General features: G+C 48.7%; 2 protein-coding genes across 3 annotated transcripts; both read right to left on the minus strand.

Annotated features, from left to right (window-relative positions):
• Positions 1–848: 848 nt before the first annotated feature.
• pi4kb (phosphatidylinositol 4-kinase, catalytic, beta) lies at positions 849–9,488 on the minus strand. 2 transcript variants are annotated; one of them, XM_047334998.1, is made up of 13 exons: positions 9,333–9,488; positions 7,888–8,557; positions 6,001–6,363; positions 4,957–5,001; positions 3,723–3,950; positions 3,278–3,505; positions 3,064–3,173; positions 2,782–2,886; positions 2,375–2,498; positions 2,004–2,269; positions 1,802–1,934; positions 1,598–1,718; positions 849–1,518 (listed from the first exon to the last, which is right to left on the minus strand). In XM_047334998.1, the coding sequence occupies exons 2-13, from the start codon at positions 8,527–8,529 to the stop codon at positions 1,337–1,339; spliced, it is 2,547 nt and encodes an 848-aa protein (XP_047190954.1). In that variant the 5' UTR covers positions 8,530–8,557; positions 9,333–9,488; the 3' UTR covers positions 849–1,336. The 2 variants fall into 2 exon arrangements, with proteins under 2 accessions (XP_047190954.1, XP_035463926.1); XM_035608033.2 differs by lacking the exon at positions 4,957–5,001 and having other exon boundaries at positions 9,333–9,487.
• A 230-nt stretch (positions 9,489–9,718) lies between these two features.
• On the minus strand, positions 9,719–20,912 carry selenbp1 (selenium binding protein 1). The gene is made up of 12 exons (XM_035608034.2): positions 20,774–20,912; positions 17,211–17,264; positions 17,013–17,125; positions 16,710–16,895; positions 15,984–16,104; positions 15,677–15,859; positions 14,843–15,024; positions 14,073–14,151; positions 13,131–13,252; positions 12,960–13,046; positions 12,256–12,374; positions 9,719–11,172 (listed from the first exon to the last, which is right to left on the minus strand). The coding sequence occupies exons 1-12, from the start codon at positions 20,880–20,882 to the stop codon at positions 11,010–11,012; spliced, it is 1,518 nt and encodes a 505-aa protein (XP_035463927.1). The 5' UTR covers positions 20,883–20,912; the 3' UTR covers positions 9,719–11,009.
• Between the last annotated feature and the right edge of the window lie 1,013 nt (positions 20,913–21,925).

The raw sequence follows: 21,925 nt of genomic DNA on the forward strand, positions 1-21,925 counted from the left end.
TACATAAGGAGCTTCAATGCTTCCTTTCCTATCTCCTTTAGCATATGGTACACTGGAGCTTCCTATGTGAGAGGAAGGAGAAACAGACCCACAATTCATTGCAGCAGAAACTACATGACGCGTCATGCACGAACGTAAACGATTCAATCTGAAGAAGAAAAAGAAGTAGAAGAAGAGTATGAATATGACCCAGATGTAAGTTACTGTTACATATGAACAATAAAACATCATATGAAACATGCTGATGGAGCTGCTGAGGTTTTTGTAGTTGATCTTCAGAAATGTGTCGTTTCACCACAACAGACGCATCAACAACATCCACCATCACATGACGACGTAGTTTAGTGTCAGTGGAGTTGGATTCTCTTTTCATAAGTCCTGTGAATCCTCCTTGACTCCTTTGACATCATGACCTTTAACATTGAGGTCAAGGAACAGTAGAGAGGAAGGACAATTCGACCGCACACTTTGTCTCCGCAGCACTGACGTGACGTGATGCATGCTGGATAGAATGTTGTCACGACATGACAACAGCTGTACTGAACCACCTGACGACACCCTGTATGTGTTCATACACCTGGGGAGTACAGATCCATGATGGGAGTCCACACAGCAGAGTTTAATGAACAGAGCAGAAACTTAGTTCATGAATATTAAAGCTGTTGTAAACTGGTCTCTGGTTCTGTCCACACACTGATGTTTCTCCAGGTGCAGAAGAATGTTGGATGAGAAGTGAAACTGTGACATGGACCAATGAGAATCTCCCAATTGATCAATTGATGATCTATTGATGATGATTGATTGATGATGATCTGATCAGTTGTAATGACGAGGACATGACACGCAGCTGCAGGTCGACACTGGTTTGTTTTAATCTGCAGTTAAAAGCTAAAACATGAAAAACATCGGCGTGGTCCTTTAAAGAATCCTTGTGCTCGTGAGGTCACTTCCTGCTCGTGACGTCACTTCCCGCTGCACAATGTTCACATCTACAGCTAAAACTGGGCTGCTCTCTGATTGGCCAAGACTCACACAGAGCAGCCAATCAGGAACGTCTGCCCAAATATGGAAAAGGGGGGGGATAGTTGAAAAATATAATGACACAAACAGAAAATTCTTCAAAGAAAAAAAAGACAGGAAGAAAAAAGTGGAATAAAACAAACAACGGCTCAGTCTCTGCAGTCGAGTTTCACGCACGCGCACACACACACACACACACACACACACACACACACACACACACACACACACACACACACACACACACACACACACACACACACACACACACACACACACACACACACACACACACACACACACACACACACACACGTCACATGATGCCGTTGGTGAGGTACTGGAAGCCGTCGTACAGTTTGGTGGTCAGTGACCTCATGGAGCCGTCGACTAGCTGATCCACCAGCAGCTGCAGTTGCTCCTCCGTTAGACTCATGTGGAAACGCTCCTTCAGCCCCCGCAGGGTGCTGCTACCATGGAAACAGGGCAGCTGGGTGCCTGGGGGGGGGGGGATGTTATTAAAATGTGCAACAGTGAGTTACAGTGTTTGTGTGTGTGTATTACAGTTTGTGTGTACCTTGCTGCATGATCTCTACAATCTGTAAAACTCTCTCCATGTGTTTTCTGGCTGCGATCAAACCCTGAAGCATCAACATCCTGTAGTAGTTGAACATGTCTCCGTCCGACCCGCCCATCACCTGCACACAAACACACACACACTTAATACGACACAACGTTTCATCAACACACAAACTGTTGGTCGTCATGACGACAGACTCACGTCAACAAACTCGGTGGTGAGTTTGAAAGCGGACGTTTCGAAGCCAAGGTTTTTGGGCGAGCTGGAGAGGATGAAGCCGAAGTCGATGTGGATGATGTGACCTTCAGCGTCCAGCAGGATGTTCCCGTTGTGCCTGAGAGGTCAGAGGTCAGAGGTGAGAGGTCATCAGGAAAGCTCAGGTGACAGATGGGCGATGTCTCACCTGTCTTTGACCTGCAGCAGGTAGCAGATGAGGCTGTAGCCGGCGCAGCTCTGGACGAAGTTCCTCTGCGCCGACAGGAAGGCTTCGGTGGTCGGAGCGCCGTGCTCCTGCAGGAAGTAGTCGAGCAGCGACAGCTGACTCTGCTTCTTCACCTGGTGGAGCGACACAGCGTTCATCACAGGCTCGATCATCCCGCTGTCCGACGACAGTACCAGGATCTTATAGGGCTTGATCCAGAGTGGCACACGCTCCTGCTCCCAGATGGACTGCAGGGGGCGACACCACAGGTGAGTCACGGGGGGTGGTCAGTGTGTCCTAATGCAGCCATGTTAGTGATGTCACAGCCCTCGTTAGTGATGTCACAGCATTACCTTGAGCTGCTGCAGCACCTGGAAGGCGAGAAGCTCCTGACGAAGGTCATCTCCACATTTAACTATAACAGACAACAGCCTCCACACAGGGAGGTGACCGTACGGAGAGCCCTCTCTGATCCGCCTGTGCGCACGCACGCACGCACGCACGCACGCACGCACACACACACACACACACACACACACACACACACACACACACACACACACACACACACACACACACACACACACACACACACACACACACACACACACACACACACACACACACACACACACACACACACACACACACACACACACACACACACACACACACACAATGAAGTGAACATAACAAGTGAGAAGAAGCTGGACAGTAAAACTCAGAAGAACAGAATGTCCCTGAAGGCAGCACCACCTACCGGACCTTCTCCTCCCACGGCTCCTTCAGGGCCACAGCTGACGGGTCCTCAGGGTCGCGCTTGAAGGTGGTGGGGGCCTGAGCCAGCTGCTCCGAGAGGCGACGCCTGGGCACACACACGACCAGATGTTTACCGACCAGGTGTTTACGGACCAGGTGTTTACGGACCAGGTGTTTACGGACCAGGTGTTTACAGACCAGGTATATACAGACTAGGTGTTTACAGACCAGGTGTTTACCTACCAGGTGTTTACCTACCAGGTGTATACAGATGTTTACTGACCTGATGTCTCCAGCAGCGATGAACACCGGCTCTTTACTCTCCAGACTGGTGATGCTGTCGACTGAGAATTGACTGATGTTGTCACAGCTGCTGGTGTGAATCTCTGGGAGCTGAGATGAGAAACATCAGAGTTTGTTTTACTGTGTTTCTACTGTGACTCATGTCAGGTGATCTGCTGACATCACATCCTGTCTGACATCACATCCAGTCTCACCTCCACCTGCAGCTCTCCGATGTCGTCCACAGACCAGGCCTCATCGTCGTTGTCATAGTTTGGGACCACGGAGAAGCTGCCTGCTCTCTGATCGGCCGTCATGCCGCAGTCCGGCAGGTTCTCCACCGATCGCGTGCTCCTTATCCGGTTCTCCGGGATCCGGATCGGAACGCTGGATGTCTCAAAGTTCTCACACTCCAGAACCTCCACGTAGATTAGGTACGGAGCCTGAGGAGTTACAGAGGAGGTCCAAAACAGGTCATGTGACCGCTGAGGTCATCGACTCACAACTCACTCATCATATTTTCAGTCAATAACTGCGACCTCATCGATCAGCTGTGTCAACGATCAAAAACGGGACAAACCGATGGGGTGTCTGTTCCAGACCTACAGAGGGAGGTTCTCCTGAGGTTCTCCTCAGCCTCCCTGCTGGTGTGTGTCTCACCTTGTCTTTGGAGTTCAGCACCACGGCCTGTGTGTGCGGCACTCGCACCACGTGGTGGTCGAAGGCGGCGGTCGGCAGCCACACGCGAGCTGGCAGCTTGTGGTTGAGCAGCGACAGCTCCGAGATCAGACGCTGCGTCTTCTGCTCTTTGGTCGGCAGAGTCGCCAAACGCTTCCCGATGCCCATCAGAGACTTGATGAACTCCCTCTGAGGAGCAAGGCGCACGGGCTGGAGGACAGACAGGCAGGCAGGCAGGCAGGCAGGGACGGAGGGAGAGAGGGCGAGAGACAGACAGACGTTAGAGAAGGTGAGACTCTGTTTGTGTCTTGGCTCTTTGCTGCCGACTGCCGGTGACCTCTGACCCCTGACTCACATCATTTCTGTCTTTTTGCACAAAAGAATGAAAATAAAAGTTGAGTTGAGACATTGAGCGGATCGTTTCATTGACCAACAGGAAGCTGATCAAATATTTAGATAATCAAATCTTCAGAAAATGAATATGATCCGCTTACTGTTCCATATTCAGTATTGAAAATAACAAAGCAGATTAGTAATCAGAAGAATTATTTCAGTCCTATTGTGATTGGTTGGATTTTAGAGTCACAGTAGAATGAGTGTGAGACAGTCTGAGAGGAGGTGAGACAGTCTGAGAGGTGGTGAGACAGTCTAGGAGGATGTGAGACAGAGACTCAATGGAGGTGAGACAGTCTGAGAGGAGGTGAGACAGAGACTCAGAGGAGGTGAACAGTCTGAGAGGTGATGAGACAGTCTAGGAGGATGTGAGTCAGAGACTCAGTGGAGGTGAGACAGAGACTCAGAGGAGGTGAAACAGTCTGAGAGGTGGTGAGACAGTCTAGGAGGATGTGAGACAGAGACTCAGTGGAGGTGAGACAGAGATTCAGTGGAAGTGAGACAGTCTGAGAGGAGGTGAGACAGAGACTCAGTGGAGGTGAGACAGAGACTCAGAGGAGGTGAGACAGAGACTCAGTGGAGGTGAGACAGTCTGAGAGGAGGTAAGACAGAGACTCAGTGGAGGTGAGACAGTCTGAGAGGAGGTGAGCCAGAGACTCAGAGGAGGTAAGACAGTCCAGCTGATTGGATCCAACAGAAGTCCACAGACGAAGAGTCTCGTCTGAAACTGATGAACGTCTGAGACACAGAACCAGAACCCACACACTTCATTTCCCACAATGCACCCTGGAGAGAGTTCGTAACAGGAAGCAGGTGAACTTACGGAACCAGTCACAAACTCCAGACTGTCTGAGCTGGAGCTGCTGTCCTGGAGGTCAGAGGTCAGGGGTCAGGTGATGTGGAGAAACATCATCAATAAGAAGTGATTGATTCTAATAATTGTAAGAATCAATAACAGATAAACAGTAATACAAATGACACAAATTAACATCACTGCACTGAATGACCAGTGACATCATGACCTCATGGTGGCGTCTCTCTCTGCATGTTGCTCCAGTGTCAAGTCTTTACTGACCCCCATCAGATAACCGACCTGGTCCTGGTCCAGAACCTGAACCATAACCATGAACCTGGTCCTGAACCTGGTCCATGAACCTGAACCTGGTCCATGAACCTGAACCATGAACCTGGTCCATGAACCATGAACCTGGTCTATGAACCTTGTCCATGAACCTGCACCATGAACCTTGTCCATGAACCTGCACCATGAACCTGGTCCATGAACCTTGTCCATGAACCTTGTCCATGAACCTGCATCATGAACCTGGTCTATGAACCTTGTCCATGAACCTGCACCATGAACCTTGTCCATGAACCTGCACCATGAACCTGGTCCATGAACCTTGTCCATGAACCTGCATCATGAACCTGGTCCATGAACCTAGTCCATGAACCATGGACCTGCACCATGAACCTTGTCCATGGACAAGGAACTATGAACCTGATCCATGAACCTGAACCATGAACCTTGTCCATGAACCTGAACCAAGAACCTTGTCCATGAACCTGAACCAAGAACCTGATCCATGAACCTGAACCATGAACCTTGTCCATGAACCTGAACAATGAACCTTGTCCATGAACCTGAACCAAGAACCTGATCCATGGACCTGAACCATGAACCTTGTCCATGAACCTGAACTATGAACCTTGTCCATGAACCTGAACTATGAACCTGGTCCATGAACCTGGTCCCTGAACCTGAACCATGAACCCGGTCCTAATCCATGAACCTGGTCCCTAAACCTGGTCCATAGACCTAGTCCTGGTATTGGACCGTTGAACCCAGAGACCCGGGCCCTGTTACCTCGTCCTGGCTGCTCTCCACCTTGGGGTTGCTTGAGGTTCTCTTCAGGTTGCTGCTCAAGCTGATGCTGACCGTGGCATCTGATTTGGATCGCTGGTGAGTTCGTTTGGAGGGCGACAGGCCGTGGTCTCCCAGGGGCCCAGGGCCAGTGGACGGGGAAGTTATGGGACAGAAAGGCGTCAGAGTCAGGGGGTCCCTGCGAGCTCGAGGCCCCGCAGGTTTGAGTTCATCGGACAGGATGAGTTTCCTCAGTTTTGTTCCTCGAGAGTGACGCTGGGTGGAGATGTGCATATCGGAGGAGTAAGCTCCGAGCAGCCAGGCGCAGGTCAGGCTGAAGGAGATGCTCTGTCTGCAGCGGTAGACCTGCAGACAACACACATGACAAAGAGTTCAAACCTGCAGACAGCACAGAGGGCAAAGAGTTCAAACTGCATACAACACCCAGGGTAAAGAGTTCAGTGTTTCCCCTAGGATGGAGTTGTAGCAGCGGAGATGAAGCATGCGTGCGTGCAAATCAAATTGAGCCTGCACTCTCATCGATACTGCTTATCCATAAGAGTAATTTAACAGTACTCTTATGGATACTGCTCATCGTTTCGGTACTTTAACGGTACTCTTATGGATACCGCTCAATGATAAGAGTACTTTAACGGTACTCTTATGGATACTGCTCATCGTTTCGGTACTTTAACGGTACTCTTATGGATACCGCTCAATGATAAGAGTACTTTAACGGTACTCTTATGGATACTGCTCATCGATCAGGTACTTCAACGGTACTCTAATGGATACTCCTCATCGATCCAGTACTCTAATGGACACCGCTCATCGATAAGAGTACTTCAACTTCACTTTTCACTCTCTCCTCAGGCTCCTCCCACCAGCTGCAGCTGTGAAGGGCTTTAGGCTTAGATTTACTTTCACTTCATGTTTCGACAGATCGCTGGTTTTCCGCCTTTACTTGCAAAATCTTTGTTACACTTGTGTCAACGATTGTGTTTTCCTCATTGACTCAACTCTCTGCTTCGTCACACTGAGCAGTAAGTGTCTGTCTGTGGTCCGCGTGTCGGCGCAGCTGGCCACGCCCCCTGCACAGCACACAGACCTCTCCTCAAGGTTGGGAATAGCAATAATTTATCATAGTCAAATGTATTCATTTCTTGAATTCCGTTAGCAGCACAGATAACTTCTGAGCATTTTGATACTACTGTCTTTCATAATGATTGCAGACAACATGCAGGGTAAAGAGTTTAAAAACATCAGACAACACAAGGGGAAAGAGTTTAAAACCTGCAGACAACACGCAGGGTAAAGAGTTTAAAAACATCAGATAACACATGGGGAAAGAGTTTAAAACATGCAGACAACATCCAGGGTAAAGAGATTTAAAACTGCAGACAACACGCAGGGTAAAGAGTTTAAAAACATCAGACAACACGCAGGGTAAAGAGTTTAAAACCTGCAGACAACACGCAGGGTAAAGAGTTTTAAACCTGCAGACAACACGCAGGGTAAAGAGTTTTAAACCTGCAGACAACATGCAGGGTAAAGAGTTTTAAACCTGCAGACAACACGCAGGGTAAAGAGTTTTAAATCTGCAGACAACACGCAGGGTAAAGAGTTTTAAATCTGCAGACAACACGCAGGGTAAAGAATTTTAAACTGCAGACAACATGCAGGGTAAAGTCAGTGATGACATCATCATTTTGCTGCTCAGGTGGTCATCGGGCCGATCATGACTAAATCTACTAAGAACTTTATAAACTCCAGACAGTTGTCAGCGTTTTAACTGCTGGTTGCTAGGGAACGATGAGGTTGTTGCTGTGCGGTTTCTATGGCAACACAATGTGACTGTGACCCATCTCTATGACAACTGACCACACCCACCACGTAGGGCTTGATAGCGTCGCCCACGTCTTCGTCCATGTGGATGTACATGTTGAGCAGCTGCGGCAGGTAGAAGTCCACGTCGTCGTGGGCGAAGCTGAACAGCCGGTTGCCGATGTACGCCTGTACGCCCGGCTCCTTCGAGTTGTGCAGGTAGGAGATCGCCATGGAGACGTCGAACAGCTTGGACTCGAACAGGCGGAGCAGCCACGACTGTTTGGAGGGATTGTGTCTCTGCCGCCGCCGGGCACTCTTCACCGAGCCGGGGGCGGGGCCCTGGGGGTCATCCTCCTTCTCCTGGATCTTCGTCGCTTTGGTGGCGGCTGCCGGGGCAGCGGAGGGGCGGGGCGGGTCCGGACATGCCCCGCCCTGCGGGTCGGCGACGTCATCATCCTGCTCCAGCTTCACCTTCTGCAGCACCTCCCGACACGCCAGCTGAGCCACCTCTGCATCGATGACCAGACTGAGCTCGGCCCCGCCCTCGCTGATCATTCCCAGAGGGGGGGTGACCGCCTGGGGGGGGCCGGAGGAGGGTGAGGGGGTGGAGGGGAGGGACGGGGAGGGGGAGGAGGAGAGGGAGAGGGAGGGGCTGTTCTGCTCAGAGGGGGCGGGGGAAAGCTCCGGCTCTGTGTCCTCCATCATGGCTGCTGGGAAGCTCCGCCCTCCTCCACTGAAACACAGGAGAGAAGACGCAGATACTGTGTCATTGATCTGATCAGTATTGATTGACCAATCTTGGGGGAGGGGTCACATGACAGAGGCTTGATGGATGTTCAACTTCATTATTTATTCTATTTAATTCTTAGACCAAGACCAGGTTCGGGACCAGGGTCAGTACCGGGGTCAAGACCAGAGTTCAGGACCTGGGTCAGGACCAAGAGAAAGACCAGGACCAGGATCTGATGGACCACGTCTGTCCCTGTGGTTTAACTGAACAAGTCCAGCTGTTGTAGTTGTTGTTCACAGTGTTGAAACGTTCAACCCTCTGGTCACTGGTGTTGGCCGAGCGTTAGCCTAGCACACAGCTAACTCCGACTGGAGGCAATAGAACGTTCAGCAGCTCCGAATCATCAGTTCGCAGCTAACGGGCAGCTAACGGGCAGCTAACACTCACTGAGGAACTTAGTAACCGAGCCACTTGTTAAGACGCAGTTATCGTTGACCAGCGAACTAAACACTTGCAATGTTAGCTTGCAACACAATCTGTACACCCGGCAGGTGACTAGCTACATGCTAGGTGAACACTCGGCTGCTGGTTTAAACACGAACAGTTAGCACTAGCACTAGCACTAGCACTAGCCGGCAAGTATCAGGCCAACTGTTGCAGACTCCGCTCAGCTGTTTTCAAAGCCTAATGCTAAGCTAACACCAGCACCGTCGCGCTGCCGGGCGAGCTCCTCGGGTCGGGCGACGTGTCGGCGCGTGTCCCGGGGAGTCGGTGTTACCTGGTGACGCTGTAGTGGCTCTGGGGCGATGCTTTAAGTCCAGTGAGTCTCCATTGATTCTGTCCGCAGCGTAGCTGCAGCTTCAACTCAGCAGGGGGCGCCCGCTCCTTCTTCTGCAGCTGCTTCCGGTGGGGCTCCGGCGTTTCACCGCCACCTGCTGCACAGGAGCGGACTCACCTGTGCGACCTCTTCACTTTTGGTATTTAAAAAAAAAAAATGTTTTATTGAAACATGTACAAAAGATATGTGGAATCATTCATTGAGAAAAATAACATTGTTCAAGGTTTTTGCCGAAGGGAACAGCAGAGAGGTTATTGAGTTACAAATGTGAACTGAAATGTATTTGTCACGATTCAACAGCAAATGATGGACACAGCATCAGGCCAGAAGGTTTTCTGATTCAGTTTATTTGAAAATAATATCACAGATGAACAAACAAACAGCTGCTGGAGTAGGATGGAGAGAGAGAACTGGGCTAAAGAGCGCAACCGTGATCCCGCCCACTTTTTGAACAGCTGGAGTTCCAGAAGTGAATTTCTCCATTGACGTTTGATATAATCTTTATACAAAAGGGTTTTAATCGTGAACCAAGACGATCAAGTACGAGATGAGTCTTCACCATAAAACATTTTGTTTATTTGGAGCAAAAAATTATTGGTAAATAGAAGAAAAGTCAAAGGTACAAGACTGCGAAGAGAACTACTCATCCCATAATGCATTGTGAACGACTTTCAACCACAGTTGATCTTCTCCTTGATTTTAACCTTCATCATCATCGCCATCATCACTGTAGAGTTTATATAATTGATCAGAGTCTAGTGTGTTGAGAGCGTATAAAGTGTATAACCACCGTAGAGTTCAGTGGCAGCAGCAGGAACCGGTAACTCATGCTGCGTTCACTTACATCTCGGAACTCAGAGTTCCGAAGTCGGGGTTGGTGGTTCCTCTGACCCTCTGATTTCTGAATATTCTTCTGAGGTTTAATGGAACGCCCCCCGACGCCCGAGTACAATGGAACACAGCATCACTCGACCCACATGAAGTTGGCGGGTGTAGTAAGAGTTTCCACCAATCAGAGACGTGGATGTTACACTGTAGGATTGTGGGTAGTGTAGTATTTCACAGTGACATTGTGAACAAAACATGTTTTTCTTAAGACAAGGTTGATTTCATACGGACTTGTGACATCTACAGGTTCATGTTCCATCGTTTCACAACCTCACCTCGTGGTGAGTCGACAAAATGTCAATGGAGAATATGGACATGGGATTTTCACTTCTGGAACCTCACTGATGACCTCTGTATAGACTCACCTGAAACCCTCACCCTGTATGTCTTCATACACCTCCACCCCTCACCCTGGGTGTGTCCGTACAACTCCACCCCTCACCCTGTGTGTTCAGTATGTGTTCATACACCTCCACCCCTCACCCTGTGTCTGTTCATACACCTGCACCCCTCGCCCTGTGTGTTCAGTATGTGTTCATACACCTCCACCCCTCACCCTGTGTCTGTTCATACACCTGCACCCCTCGCCCTGTGTGTTCAGTATGTGTTCATACACCTCCACCCCTCACCCTGTGTCTGTTCATACACCTCCACCCCTTACCCTGTGTCTGTTCATACACCTCCACCCCTCACACTGTGTGTGTTCATACACAGGCGGATGTGACGACATCACACCCAGATGTCCGACGTACAGTCTCCTCCTGGATACCTCAGCTCGTGGGCCAGAACTGGACCGTCGGGTTCTTTACCGAAATCCACCAGGAAGTTGTTGTTGAGGGTCAAACCTCCGCTCACTGAGTTCACGTGGATCTGCATCATCACCGAGCCCTCTCTGAACAGACACCAACAACAATACTGTTTAATAATCAGTAATTTCTTAATGTGAGGTGATGACCTCATGTTAGAGAAGAAGCTTGGATATTAATAATATTGAATATTAACTTGAACACATGATCATGAAACTCATCGTGTTCATCTTTCATCTTCCATTTTGTTTTGTTCTTAAAACGCTGTTGTCATCAACGTAAAGGTCAGATGTCCACATACGTTTGGACATGTATGATCACCTATTCATATATGGTCAAACAATGTGGACATCTGATCGTTGTCCTGCTGTGTGATCAGGTGGCATGTATTTCATTAGTACTGCAGTAGCACTACTGCAGTAGCACTGCACTACTGTACTACTGTCAGTAGTTACTGTAGTACAGAGCAGTATTGTCAGTAAGGTCAGTAGTACAGTGCAGTAGTGTTAGTAGTTACGGTAGTACAGTGCAGTAGTGTCTGTAGTTACAGTAGTGTCAGTAGTGACAGCCGTGTCTGTAGTTACAGTAGTATAAGTAGTTTCTGTAGTGTCTGTAGTTACAGTAGTGTCTGTGGTTACAGTAGTGTCTGTAGTTACAGCAGTGTATGTGGTCACAGTATTTACAGTAGTGTCAGTAGTTACAGTAGTCACAGTAGTGTCTGTAGTTTCTGTTGTGTCTGTAGTTACAGTAGTGTCTGTGGTTACAGTAGTGTCAGTAGTTACAGTAGTGTCTGTAGTTACAGCAGTGTCTGTGGTCACAGTATTTACAGTAGTGTCAGTAGTTACAGTAGTCACAGTAGTGTCTGTAGTTACAGTAGTGTCATTAGTTACAGCTGTGTCTGTAGTTACAGTAATGTCAGTAGTTACAGCCGTGTCTGTAGTTACAGTAGTTACAGTATTGTCTGTAGCTACAGTAGTGTCAGTAGTTAAAGTAGTGTCTGTAGTAACAGTAGTGTCTGTGGTCACAGTAGTGTCTGTACTAACAGCTGTGTCCGTAGTTACAGTAGTGTCTGTGGTCCCAGTATTTAAAGTAGTTACAGTATTGTCTGTAGTTACAGTAGTGTCTGTGGTCACAGTAGTGTCAGTAGTTACAGTAGTGTCTGTACGTACTTGATCATGTCTGGGTAGAACTGTTTGTCCCAATTGCTGAACAACGACGTCGTCACATAAAGTCTTCGTCCGTCCAAACTCAACTGTAACATCTGAGGACCTCCACTGACACGCCGCCCCTGAGAGACAGACAGGTGAGAGACAGACAGGTGAGGGACCAACAGGTGAGACAGGTGGGTGAGAGGCAGACAGTTGAGGGACCAACAGGTGAGACAGGCGAGTGAGAGGCAGACAGGTGAGGGACCAACAGGTGAGACAGGTGGGTGAGAAGCAGACAGGTTAGGGACCAACAGGTGAGAGGCAGACAGGTGAGGAACCTACAGCTGAGGGACAAAAGGGTGAGAGACAGACAGGTGAGAGGCAGACAGTTGAGGGACCAACAGGTGAGACAGGCGAGAGAGAGGCAGACAGGTGAGAGAGAGACAGGTGAGAGGCAGACAGGTGAGGGACCAACAGGTGAGACAGGTGGGTGAGAGGCAGACAGGTGAGGGAGCAACAGGTGAGAGACAGACAGGTGAGAGACAGACAGGTGAGAGACCAACAGGTGAGGGACAGAAGGGTGAGAGGCAGACAGGTGAGGGACCAACAGGTGAGAGACAGAAGGGTGAGAGACAGACAGGTGAGGGAGCAACAGGTGAGAGACAGATCAATAGATCAATAAGCCCCAGGTGTGGGACAGAGAGGCTCCTCCTCTTCTGTCTCACCTTGATGACCAGGGGGCGGGGCTGAGGGTTCTCGGGGTCCAGGACTCTCACTGGTCCATCACTGACGATACTTCCTCCCAGAAACACCTGGAACAGACAAACAGGTGAGCTGTCGAACTCTCTAAGGGTTTAACTGATCGCCATCATCACTGGACTGTTAGGACATCAGACCTGGCCGACCAATCGAGGGTTCTTCCTGTCTGTGATGTCATACTGTCTGATGTCACCGTGCAGCCAATTACTGAAGTAGAGGAAACGGTCGTCCAGTGAGATCAGGATGTCAGTGATCAGACCTGCACAGACAGACAGGTCACAGGTCAGACAGACCAGAGGTCAGACAGACAGGTCAGACAGACAAACAGACAGAAAGTCAGTCAGGCAGGCAGACTGGTCAGAGAGGCAGGTCAGACAGACAGACAGACAGACTGGTCAGACAGGCAGGGCAGACAGACAGGTCACAGGTCAGAAAAACAGGTTAGACAGACAGACAGACAGATCAGACAGACAGGTCAGACAGAGAGTTCACAGGTCAGATAGACAGGTCACAGGTCGGACAGACAGACAGACAGGTCAGACAGACAGACAGACAGACAGACTGACAGACAGTCAGACAGGTCAGACAGACAGGTCACAGGTCAGACAGACTGACAGACAGACAGACAGACAGTCAGACAGACAGACAGACAGACAGACAGACAGACAGACTGACAGACAGTCAGACAGGTCAGACAGACAGGTCACAGGTCAGACAGACTGACAGACAGACAGACAGTCAGACTGTCAGACAGGTCAGACAGGTCAGACAGACAGACAGACAGATAGACAGACAGACAGACAGACAGACAGAGAGACAGTCAGTCAGACAGGTCACAGGTCAGACAGGTCACAGGTCACACAGGTCAGAGAGACAGACAGACAGACAGACAGACAGACAGACTGTCAGACAGGTCAGACAGACAGATCACAGGTCACACAGGTCAGACAGACAGACAGACAGACAGACAGTCAGACAGGTCAGACAGACAGGTCAGACAGGTCAGACAGACAGACAGACAGACAGACAGTCAGACAGGTCAGACAGACAGGTCAGACAGGTCAGACAGACAGACTGACCAGGCATCTCAGGCAGTGCCCATCCCTCCACCTTCTTACTGGGGACACTGATCACTTTCTCTGAGCTCCACTCTCCATCCTGAGGACAGAGACACTGATTCAGACCAGATCCTACAACTCAGACCTGAGACTAAACCACTGACACTGAGTCACTGACATAGAGTCACTGACACAGAGTCACTGACACAGAGTCACCGACACAGAGTCACCGACACCGGGTCACTGACAACGGGTCACCGACACTGAGTCAGTCCAGTTTTACTGGGATCTAGAACCTCGGGGTACTGACTGCATCCTTAAAGGTGCGTTCACACCGGATGCAATGTGAATTGTTTACGCGGGTAGATCACATAAAAAGATGCAAATAGACGCGACATATTTGCTTGACCCGATAGCCAATGAGTGTTGAGATCCTCCCTCTGGATCAGTACTGTCACTGTGTGTGAGCAGAACGATCGGGTGAAGAAGGAGAGGGCTCGGCAGGAAGTGAACCAGGAAGCTGGACGCTAGCTTTAGCCCCAGTTAGTACAACCACTTTGTGTAGCTTCGCCAGTGACGTTCCTGTCTGACTGTTTTTCCTTCAACAGTTCATGTTGCGTGAGTGTTTGGTCAGGTTGGTTTTTTTGGACAAAGTGGAAGGAAGAATGGGCAAAACTCTCTTTCTGGGATGTAGAACCCTGAGGTACAGACCGAAGGTTACGGGGATCAGAACCTTCAACCCTGACGACCTGACTGGAGTCTTCTGGGATGTAGAACCCTGTGGTACTAACTGGTGTTTTGAAGAATCTGAAGACATTCGATTGCAGAGCACATCCCACGTAGCCCTCTGTGGCGTCGGGGTCATGGAGGAATCTAACCTCAAGAGGAATAGCACCCTCTTCGCCCAGATCGAGCGTCTGCAGCTTCCTGTGGGTGGTCCAGTCCCAGACATGGAGGGAGCTGCCATACTGACCTGGGAAACCAACAGTTGTGAATAAATGTACAAATTTTGGACATTTCTAAAGCTGAGAGGAAACTGTGATCGACATCTGGCTTTCACTTTTCTGCATCACATAAATGTGTCATACTTGAACCCCTGCGGACAAGAACCTAGAACCTTGGGTGACCCATCTTAAACAACCTTCGACCATGCTGGAATTGGGGTGGAATAGGAAGTTCTGGCATGCAGTGGAGTATTACTGGGTTCAGAACCCTGTGGTAATGCTGTTGTTATCTAGAATCTCAAGACATTCCCTACAGAGCACATCCTGCATAACCCTTCGTAGTGATGGGGTCTTCTTACTTGGATTTGAACCTTGAACCAGATTATACTGAATGTGGTATCAGTGTAGAACCTTGGGTCACTGACTGGAGTCCTGCTGGAACATGATCATACATCCGGGGTCCTATCTAGAGTCTTACTGGTATCTATTACCCTGTGGTCCCACCTTGAGGAACACCAGAACCTGAATCTAGAACTGTGTGTTGCTCACAGGAGACTGTGTGGACTCTCAAATGAACAGGAATCTAAAATCCTGTGGTAGAATGACTGACAGAGGAACCACCGTACATGCAGAACTGACAACAGCGACACGAGGATCAGAACCTGATGATGACAGACTCACCCTCCTTGACATGGGCAGGATTAAAACCACCAGCCAGAGCTTTGGGTGCCCCCCATTCGGTGCTGATCATCACATTGTGTCGAGGCTGGTACCAGAAGTCGTACCCAAAGGGTGCTGCCTCGCCCGGGTGCTCCCAATTACCGACCACCTCAAATGTCTCACCGTCCAGCAGAACGAAACCACCTCAGAGGACGACAGCAGGTTTACAACATGTGATTGACATTCCTCCACTCTGGGGTTCATGATGAAACCTTCATCCTCCTCTGAGGTTCTGAGGATTCATGTTCCGGTCAGCGGCAGCACTCACCCTTGCCGTCGCCGGACGGGTCTCCCAAGCAGCTGATCATGATCTGACCGTTGGCCAGACAGTGAGAAGTGTGAGGGTTCGCCAGGTTACACTTCCAGTACAGATCCACAGGTTCGACCATCTGAGGACAACACAACACAAACACAACTCAGGATCAAATCATTTTCATCTTCATCAGAGACGTTCAGGAAAACAAAGAACTCCCAGCACTTTTCAAAACAAAAGCTTCAGATGGTTTCACAGTAAAAGCATCCGTCCATCTGCTGCTGCTCTTACTGGAACGGTGACTGGAGGCTGTTCAGGAACTAATGTATACTTCTGTGAAACAGACTTAAAGCCCTATACTATGCTATACTGTACAGTACAGTACAGTAACCCCAAACGCTCTGGGGCTGCTGCCTGCTGCAGAGTTTGTAAAACGTCCCAAAGCTGCTGGACGTCCCAGACTGATGAGGAGGAACTCTTCTTCAGGGGTTTATTAACGTCTCTGAGGAAAACTGGTTAATGATCAGACTGTGACTCAGCAGACGACAACAACAACAACAACGACGACAACAACAAGTCGCAGACAGAGAGAAAGTTCATCCTAAAGTCTGAACTCGGAACCCCCTCCTCTGATTTTATTGACATTGATTGATTGACAGTGAGATCAATCAGTCTGTGTTGAAACAGGGGCTGACTGCTTCACTGTCTGGTCCCTGATTGGCTGACACGGCTCGGTCGTACCTTGTGTAACCGCGGCGCTCTGGGATCCGTCCCTACGTCGACAACGTAGATCCTGGAGGAGATGAGCGACGGCAGGATCAGACGGTTCCGGCTCTTGGTGGCATCTCCGAAGCAGCTGCTGCAGGCGTTCCACCCCGAGTGGTGCAGCTCGTCCTTGAGGTTAGGCATCGGCAGCCGGTGGATCACCTGAGAGGGCAGAGGTCAGAGGTCACAACAGGTCCCAACAGAGACAGAGGTTTAAATGGGGAAGAGGGGGAGGAGGACGACGAAGAGGAGGAGGTTCAAAAGGAACCAGGTCCAGACCTGACAGAAGGTGGTGGACTCTGGGTCCACGTCCACAGTAGCCAGGTAGTCTGGTTTGAGGACGTCAGTGCTGCGGTAGATACAGGGCAGGTAGACGATCTGCTCCCGAGGACCTGAGACCAGAACCACAAAAGTCCACTACAGTCAAACCTGACCCTGATCAGGGATCACAGAGTGTGTGTGTGTGTGTGGTCTCACCCTTCATGGCGTCCAGTGGGCTGCGGTATCCTGGTCCACATCCTGAACAGCTGGCTGAGAAAACACAACAGCAGGTCAAAGACATGATCCAGTTCAATCCTAGAGGTCACAAAGGTCAGAGGTGTCTCTGGACGAAGTTCAATCAGACTCAGGATGAGCTGCGTCTCAGCCTCGGTCCTCACTTCACCTGTTCCTTATCAGATCAGATCAGGAGGAGGGACTCATTACAGACACACTGCAGGAGGAGGGGCTTATTACAGACACTCTGCAGGAGGAGGGGCTTATTACAGACACACAGGGGAGGAGGATAAAAGTTACAGTGCAGTAAAAGAAATGCCTAGATAGTTTATTTACTGAATGGCAGCAGCAAACAGAAAAGTCTTAAGTCTTGATTTAAAAGAGCTGATAGTTAATAATAATGATATATTTAATTTTTAAAGCGCCTTTCATGAACTCAAAGCGCTGAGTTGCAGCTGTCCTGCAGTTTTCTGGGAGTTTGTTCCAGATCCGTGGACACAAAGCTTCCTGCTTTCTTACAGTGCAGACGCTTTGCTGCTTTGCTCCCATATCTGCTTTCATTTTTCTGTTGAAACTCCTTTTTATCTTTTCTTTTTTCTCTTCGGCACAAGGATTCCTAAATCACCGTGACTTTAAATTGTATAGATTTGGTAGGCTACTGTCATTTTCAGCAAGACCTACTCATTATTACATGAGTGTGGCCTACTAATAGCATCACCCTGTGCTACAGTAACTGGAGACGTCACACAGCTAATGTGTGCCAACACAAGGCCAGTTAGCACTACAGAGAAAAGGGAGGGCCACGCACAGGAAAATGTATCTACAAATTATCTTTGGAACTCTAATGGTGCAAGGCCTGAGAATAAATGACCTCCCTGTGATATGGGTAGATGAGTAACAGGCAGAGCTCAGCGCAGTGAGATTTGTGTTGCGACCGGCTGGCCTGATTTGCCATGTCGGGGCAGCGCCTCCTCAACCCCTGCTCCAAGCAGGAGACAACCCTGGACAGCTGCTGAAGGGAGAAATATCAACATGCCTCCCCAACAACCATGTGTTCAACCTGAGAACAGGTTTGCTCCCCTGCTGCAGGATCCTGGATCCATCTGCTTACAACAGGGTAAGAGCTGAAAGTAACTCAGAAAGTAGAAGGCTACAGAGCAAGCCAATGGCTGGGCCTCAGACCCTGATTGTGGGTGACTCTGATGTGAAGGATATAATTCTCTGCTTTCCTGAGGACATGGTATCTGACATGAGAGAAAAAAATCCGGGCTATCGTCATTAGCCCGGATCAGTGAAAAACCTAATTTTGCACATAGGGTCAAATGATATTGTGCAACAGCTGTCTGAAGTACTGAAGCACTGAAGCAAGACTTTACTGATCTGTTGAACACAGTCAGCTGTCTGAATACCGAAGTGTTCATCAGTGGGCCCCGGCCACCGATCAGAAAAAGACTTTTGAGTCTGAACACGTGGCTCTCAACTGCATGCCATGTCCATTCTGTTCATTTTATGGACAATTTCAACTTTTTCTGGGACCGAAGACATCTTTTTAAAGCAGATGGACTATGTCTAAACAGGATGGGAGGAGAACTATTCCTCTCGAACATATCTTATCTCCTGCGTCACCCATCTGTTCCCTCTGCCAAGGACACCAGACAGGAGGAATCCAAACAAGAAGGCACAGTCACAAAACATGGCAAAAGCCCTGAAAGAAACATTGTTCAGACCCCGTCTGAAGAGGGCGTTGACCATTATGGACACCAGCGCCGAGAGGAAGTGTCCCCACCTCCCCCTAACCAACAAATCCACCTTCCTCACCACCCCAGACCCCATCCAGGTCCCCCTCCTCAGCCACCCTTTCCCCCTCCTCCCCCTTCTTGGAGTTCACTGACCAGATGAAGGAGCTGGTCACCGCTGGGACCACATTCACACCCCGCCCTATATCCAGGTTCTACCATTTAAATGCCCCACTGCCTCCTCTTTCACCATTGGATTTAAGTCCTCATCCAGCTCTGGCAAAATCATCAAAGATACGACGTGCACCACCCCCCCTCTACAACAATGGCAGAATCAACCTCTGTCCAGAACATCCAGTTATTAGTGTACAAAATACAGGTAGCTCTGTCTGATATCTGCCGGGTCCAGGCTGCAAGTCAGATTGTACTCATGACTCTTTCCAGGATAAGTCGGGGCCCGATACGCTGGAAGCTTCCTCAATTCCGGTCTTGATAAGTAATCAAAAAATGCAAAAGAAGCACCCAAGTAATTCTGCTAATTTAACAAACTTTGCATCCATTCCTCATCAGCCACAGCCAGCAGTCCCAAAACATGGGGCAGATAATGGTTTTAACAAACTAAATCTAGGTTCACTAAACGTCAGGTCTTTGGCAGGAAAAAGATTTTCATTCATCGTCTACCGCTTTATCCATTTAAGGGTCGCAGGGGGGCTGGAGCCAATCCCAGCTAACATTGGGCGAGAGGCGGGGTTCACCCTGGACAGGTCGCCAGCCTATCACAGGGCCACACACAGAGACAAACAACCATTCACTCTCACATTCACACCTATGGTCAATTTAGAGTCTTCAATGAACCTGACCCCATTCTGCATGTCTTTGGACTATGGGAAGCTGGAGAACCCGGAGAGAACGCACACACGGGGAGAACATGCAAACTCCACACAGAAAGGCCCTGGTTGAACCGGGATTCGAACCCAGAACCTTCTTACTGTGAGGCGAAGGTGCTAACCACTACACCACCATGCAGCCCAGGAAAAAGATTTTGAATCATGATTTTATTATCAAGCACAAACTTGATTGTTTTTTTTTAATTGAAACTTGGTTAATAAGTGTTGCTCTTATCGAATCAGCTCCTCCCAACTTCAGTTTCACGAGTGAAGCTAGAGTGCATAAGAAAGGAGGTGGAGTGGCTGTTTTTTCAATGATTCTCCCCAATGCAAGAATATATCTTATGGAAACTTTGCCTCCTTTGAATATTTGGCTCTTCAGTTGAATTCCTTCTCCTGAGTTATGTTCCTTAATATCTACAGACCACCTCAATACTGTGCAACCTTCTTTGATGACTTTTCTGAACTACTGTCTATAATCTGTATTGACTTTGACTGTGTAGTTATTGTCGGTGACTTTGACATTCATGTTGACAAACCCCTGGACACAGGGACTAACTTGGCTGCTAAAGTTTCTGCTCCGACATTTATTTCAATACATCAAGAAGTAAACAAGTGACGTGATAAGAGCAGACTGAGACTCCACCCCCTGAGATGTTAGATTACAAGTTTGTATTCATGTAGAACACCCGAACACAGGTGTGTGAATATTTTCACAAAGTCCAGTCTACGAGCGCTTGTCCCTCAGCAGCCACTGTACTAATCAAATAACCTCCTGGAAATTAAAAGTGACGGACTGCACCTTTACTCCCCTCTGATTCCAAGACTGAACCGAACATGTGACTCGCTGACGCGAGCAAGAGCTGCATGTGAGTGAAGATGATGAAGATCATGAAGAAGAAGGAAGTTCAAAGGGGCTCACCCATGTCGGAGCTTGTGGTCTGACGGGATCCTGCAGGTTCTGGAGTCTGGACTCTCTCAGGAAAGATCCGGAGTGAAACCAGGAGGGTGTGAATGGAGAGTTCGAACATCGACCAATCAGAGAGGAGCTGTGGGGCCGACACTAGTCATACGAGCTGTTTAACCCCGTGACGCCCACAACACGTGCAACACTTCAACACATTCTTTAAGTTTGACCTGATGAAACATCTGGATCAGAACTGGATCAGATCTGGATCAGACTCACAAATCTGTCAACAAGTTCACAAATAATGTTACAGAACAACGTCATCACATGAACACGTCCTGGATTCTTTCTACATGTTCATTCAATCCTGCAGCTGTGATCTGCTCTGTGTGTATGAAAGTGTGTGAGTGTATGCAAGTGTGTGTGAGTGTGTATGAAAGTGTGTGTCTGTGTGTGTATGAGTGTGAGTGAAAGTGTGAGTGTATGAAAGTGAGTGAGTGTGTTTTTTTCTGTAGTTGACAGAACCAATTATGGCTCAAAACCATGGTTGAGGACATGTTGTCTGGTCCTCACAATGTGTTTGAGGGTAAGGGGAATGCATTATGCCAGGGAGTCGATTGTGTGTGTGGGTTGTTCAACCGTACACACTGTAATGATTGACAGATGAAGACCAGTTCATTCCTGTACTGTAAATCTTTAACCTGCAGACGTGAGAATGTGTTGACAAAGATCTTTGTAACAGATCATACGAGACGAGGTTCTGGTTCTGAATGTTCTGCAGAGACGGATCTACTGTCCCATTATATACAGTCATTGATCATCTTTATATACAGTCACTGATAGTCTTCATATACAGTCAGTGATCGTCTTTATATACGGTCAGTGATCGTCCTTATATAGTCATTGATTGTCTTTATATGCAGTAAGTGATCGTCTTTATATACAGTCACTGATCGTCTTTATATACAGTCAGTGATCGTCTTCATATACAGTCAGTGATCGTCTTTATATGCATTAAGTGATCGTCTTTATATACAGTCAGTGATCGTCTTCATATACAGTCAGTGATCGTCTTTATATACAGTCACTGATAGTCTTCATATACAGTCAGTGATCGTCTTCATATACAGTCAGTGATCGTCTTTATATGCATTAAGTGATCGTCTT

The sequence above is a fragment of the Scophthalmus maximus genome, chromosome 10 (genome assembly GCF_022379125.1).
Source record: "Scophthalmus maximus strain ysfricsl-2021 chromosome 10, ASM2237912v1, whole genome shotgun sequence".
Lineage (NCBI taxonomy): Eukaryota > Metazoa > Chordata > Actinopteri > Pleuronectiformes > Scophthalmidae > Scophthalmus > Scophthalmus maximus.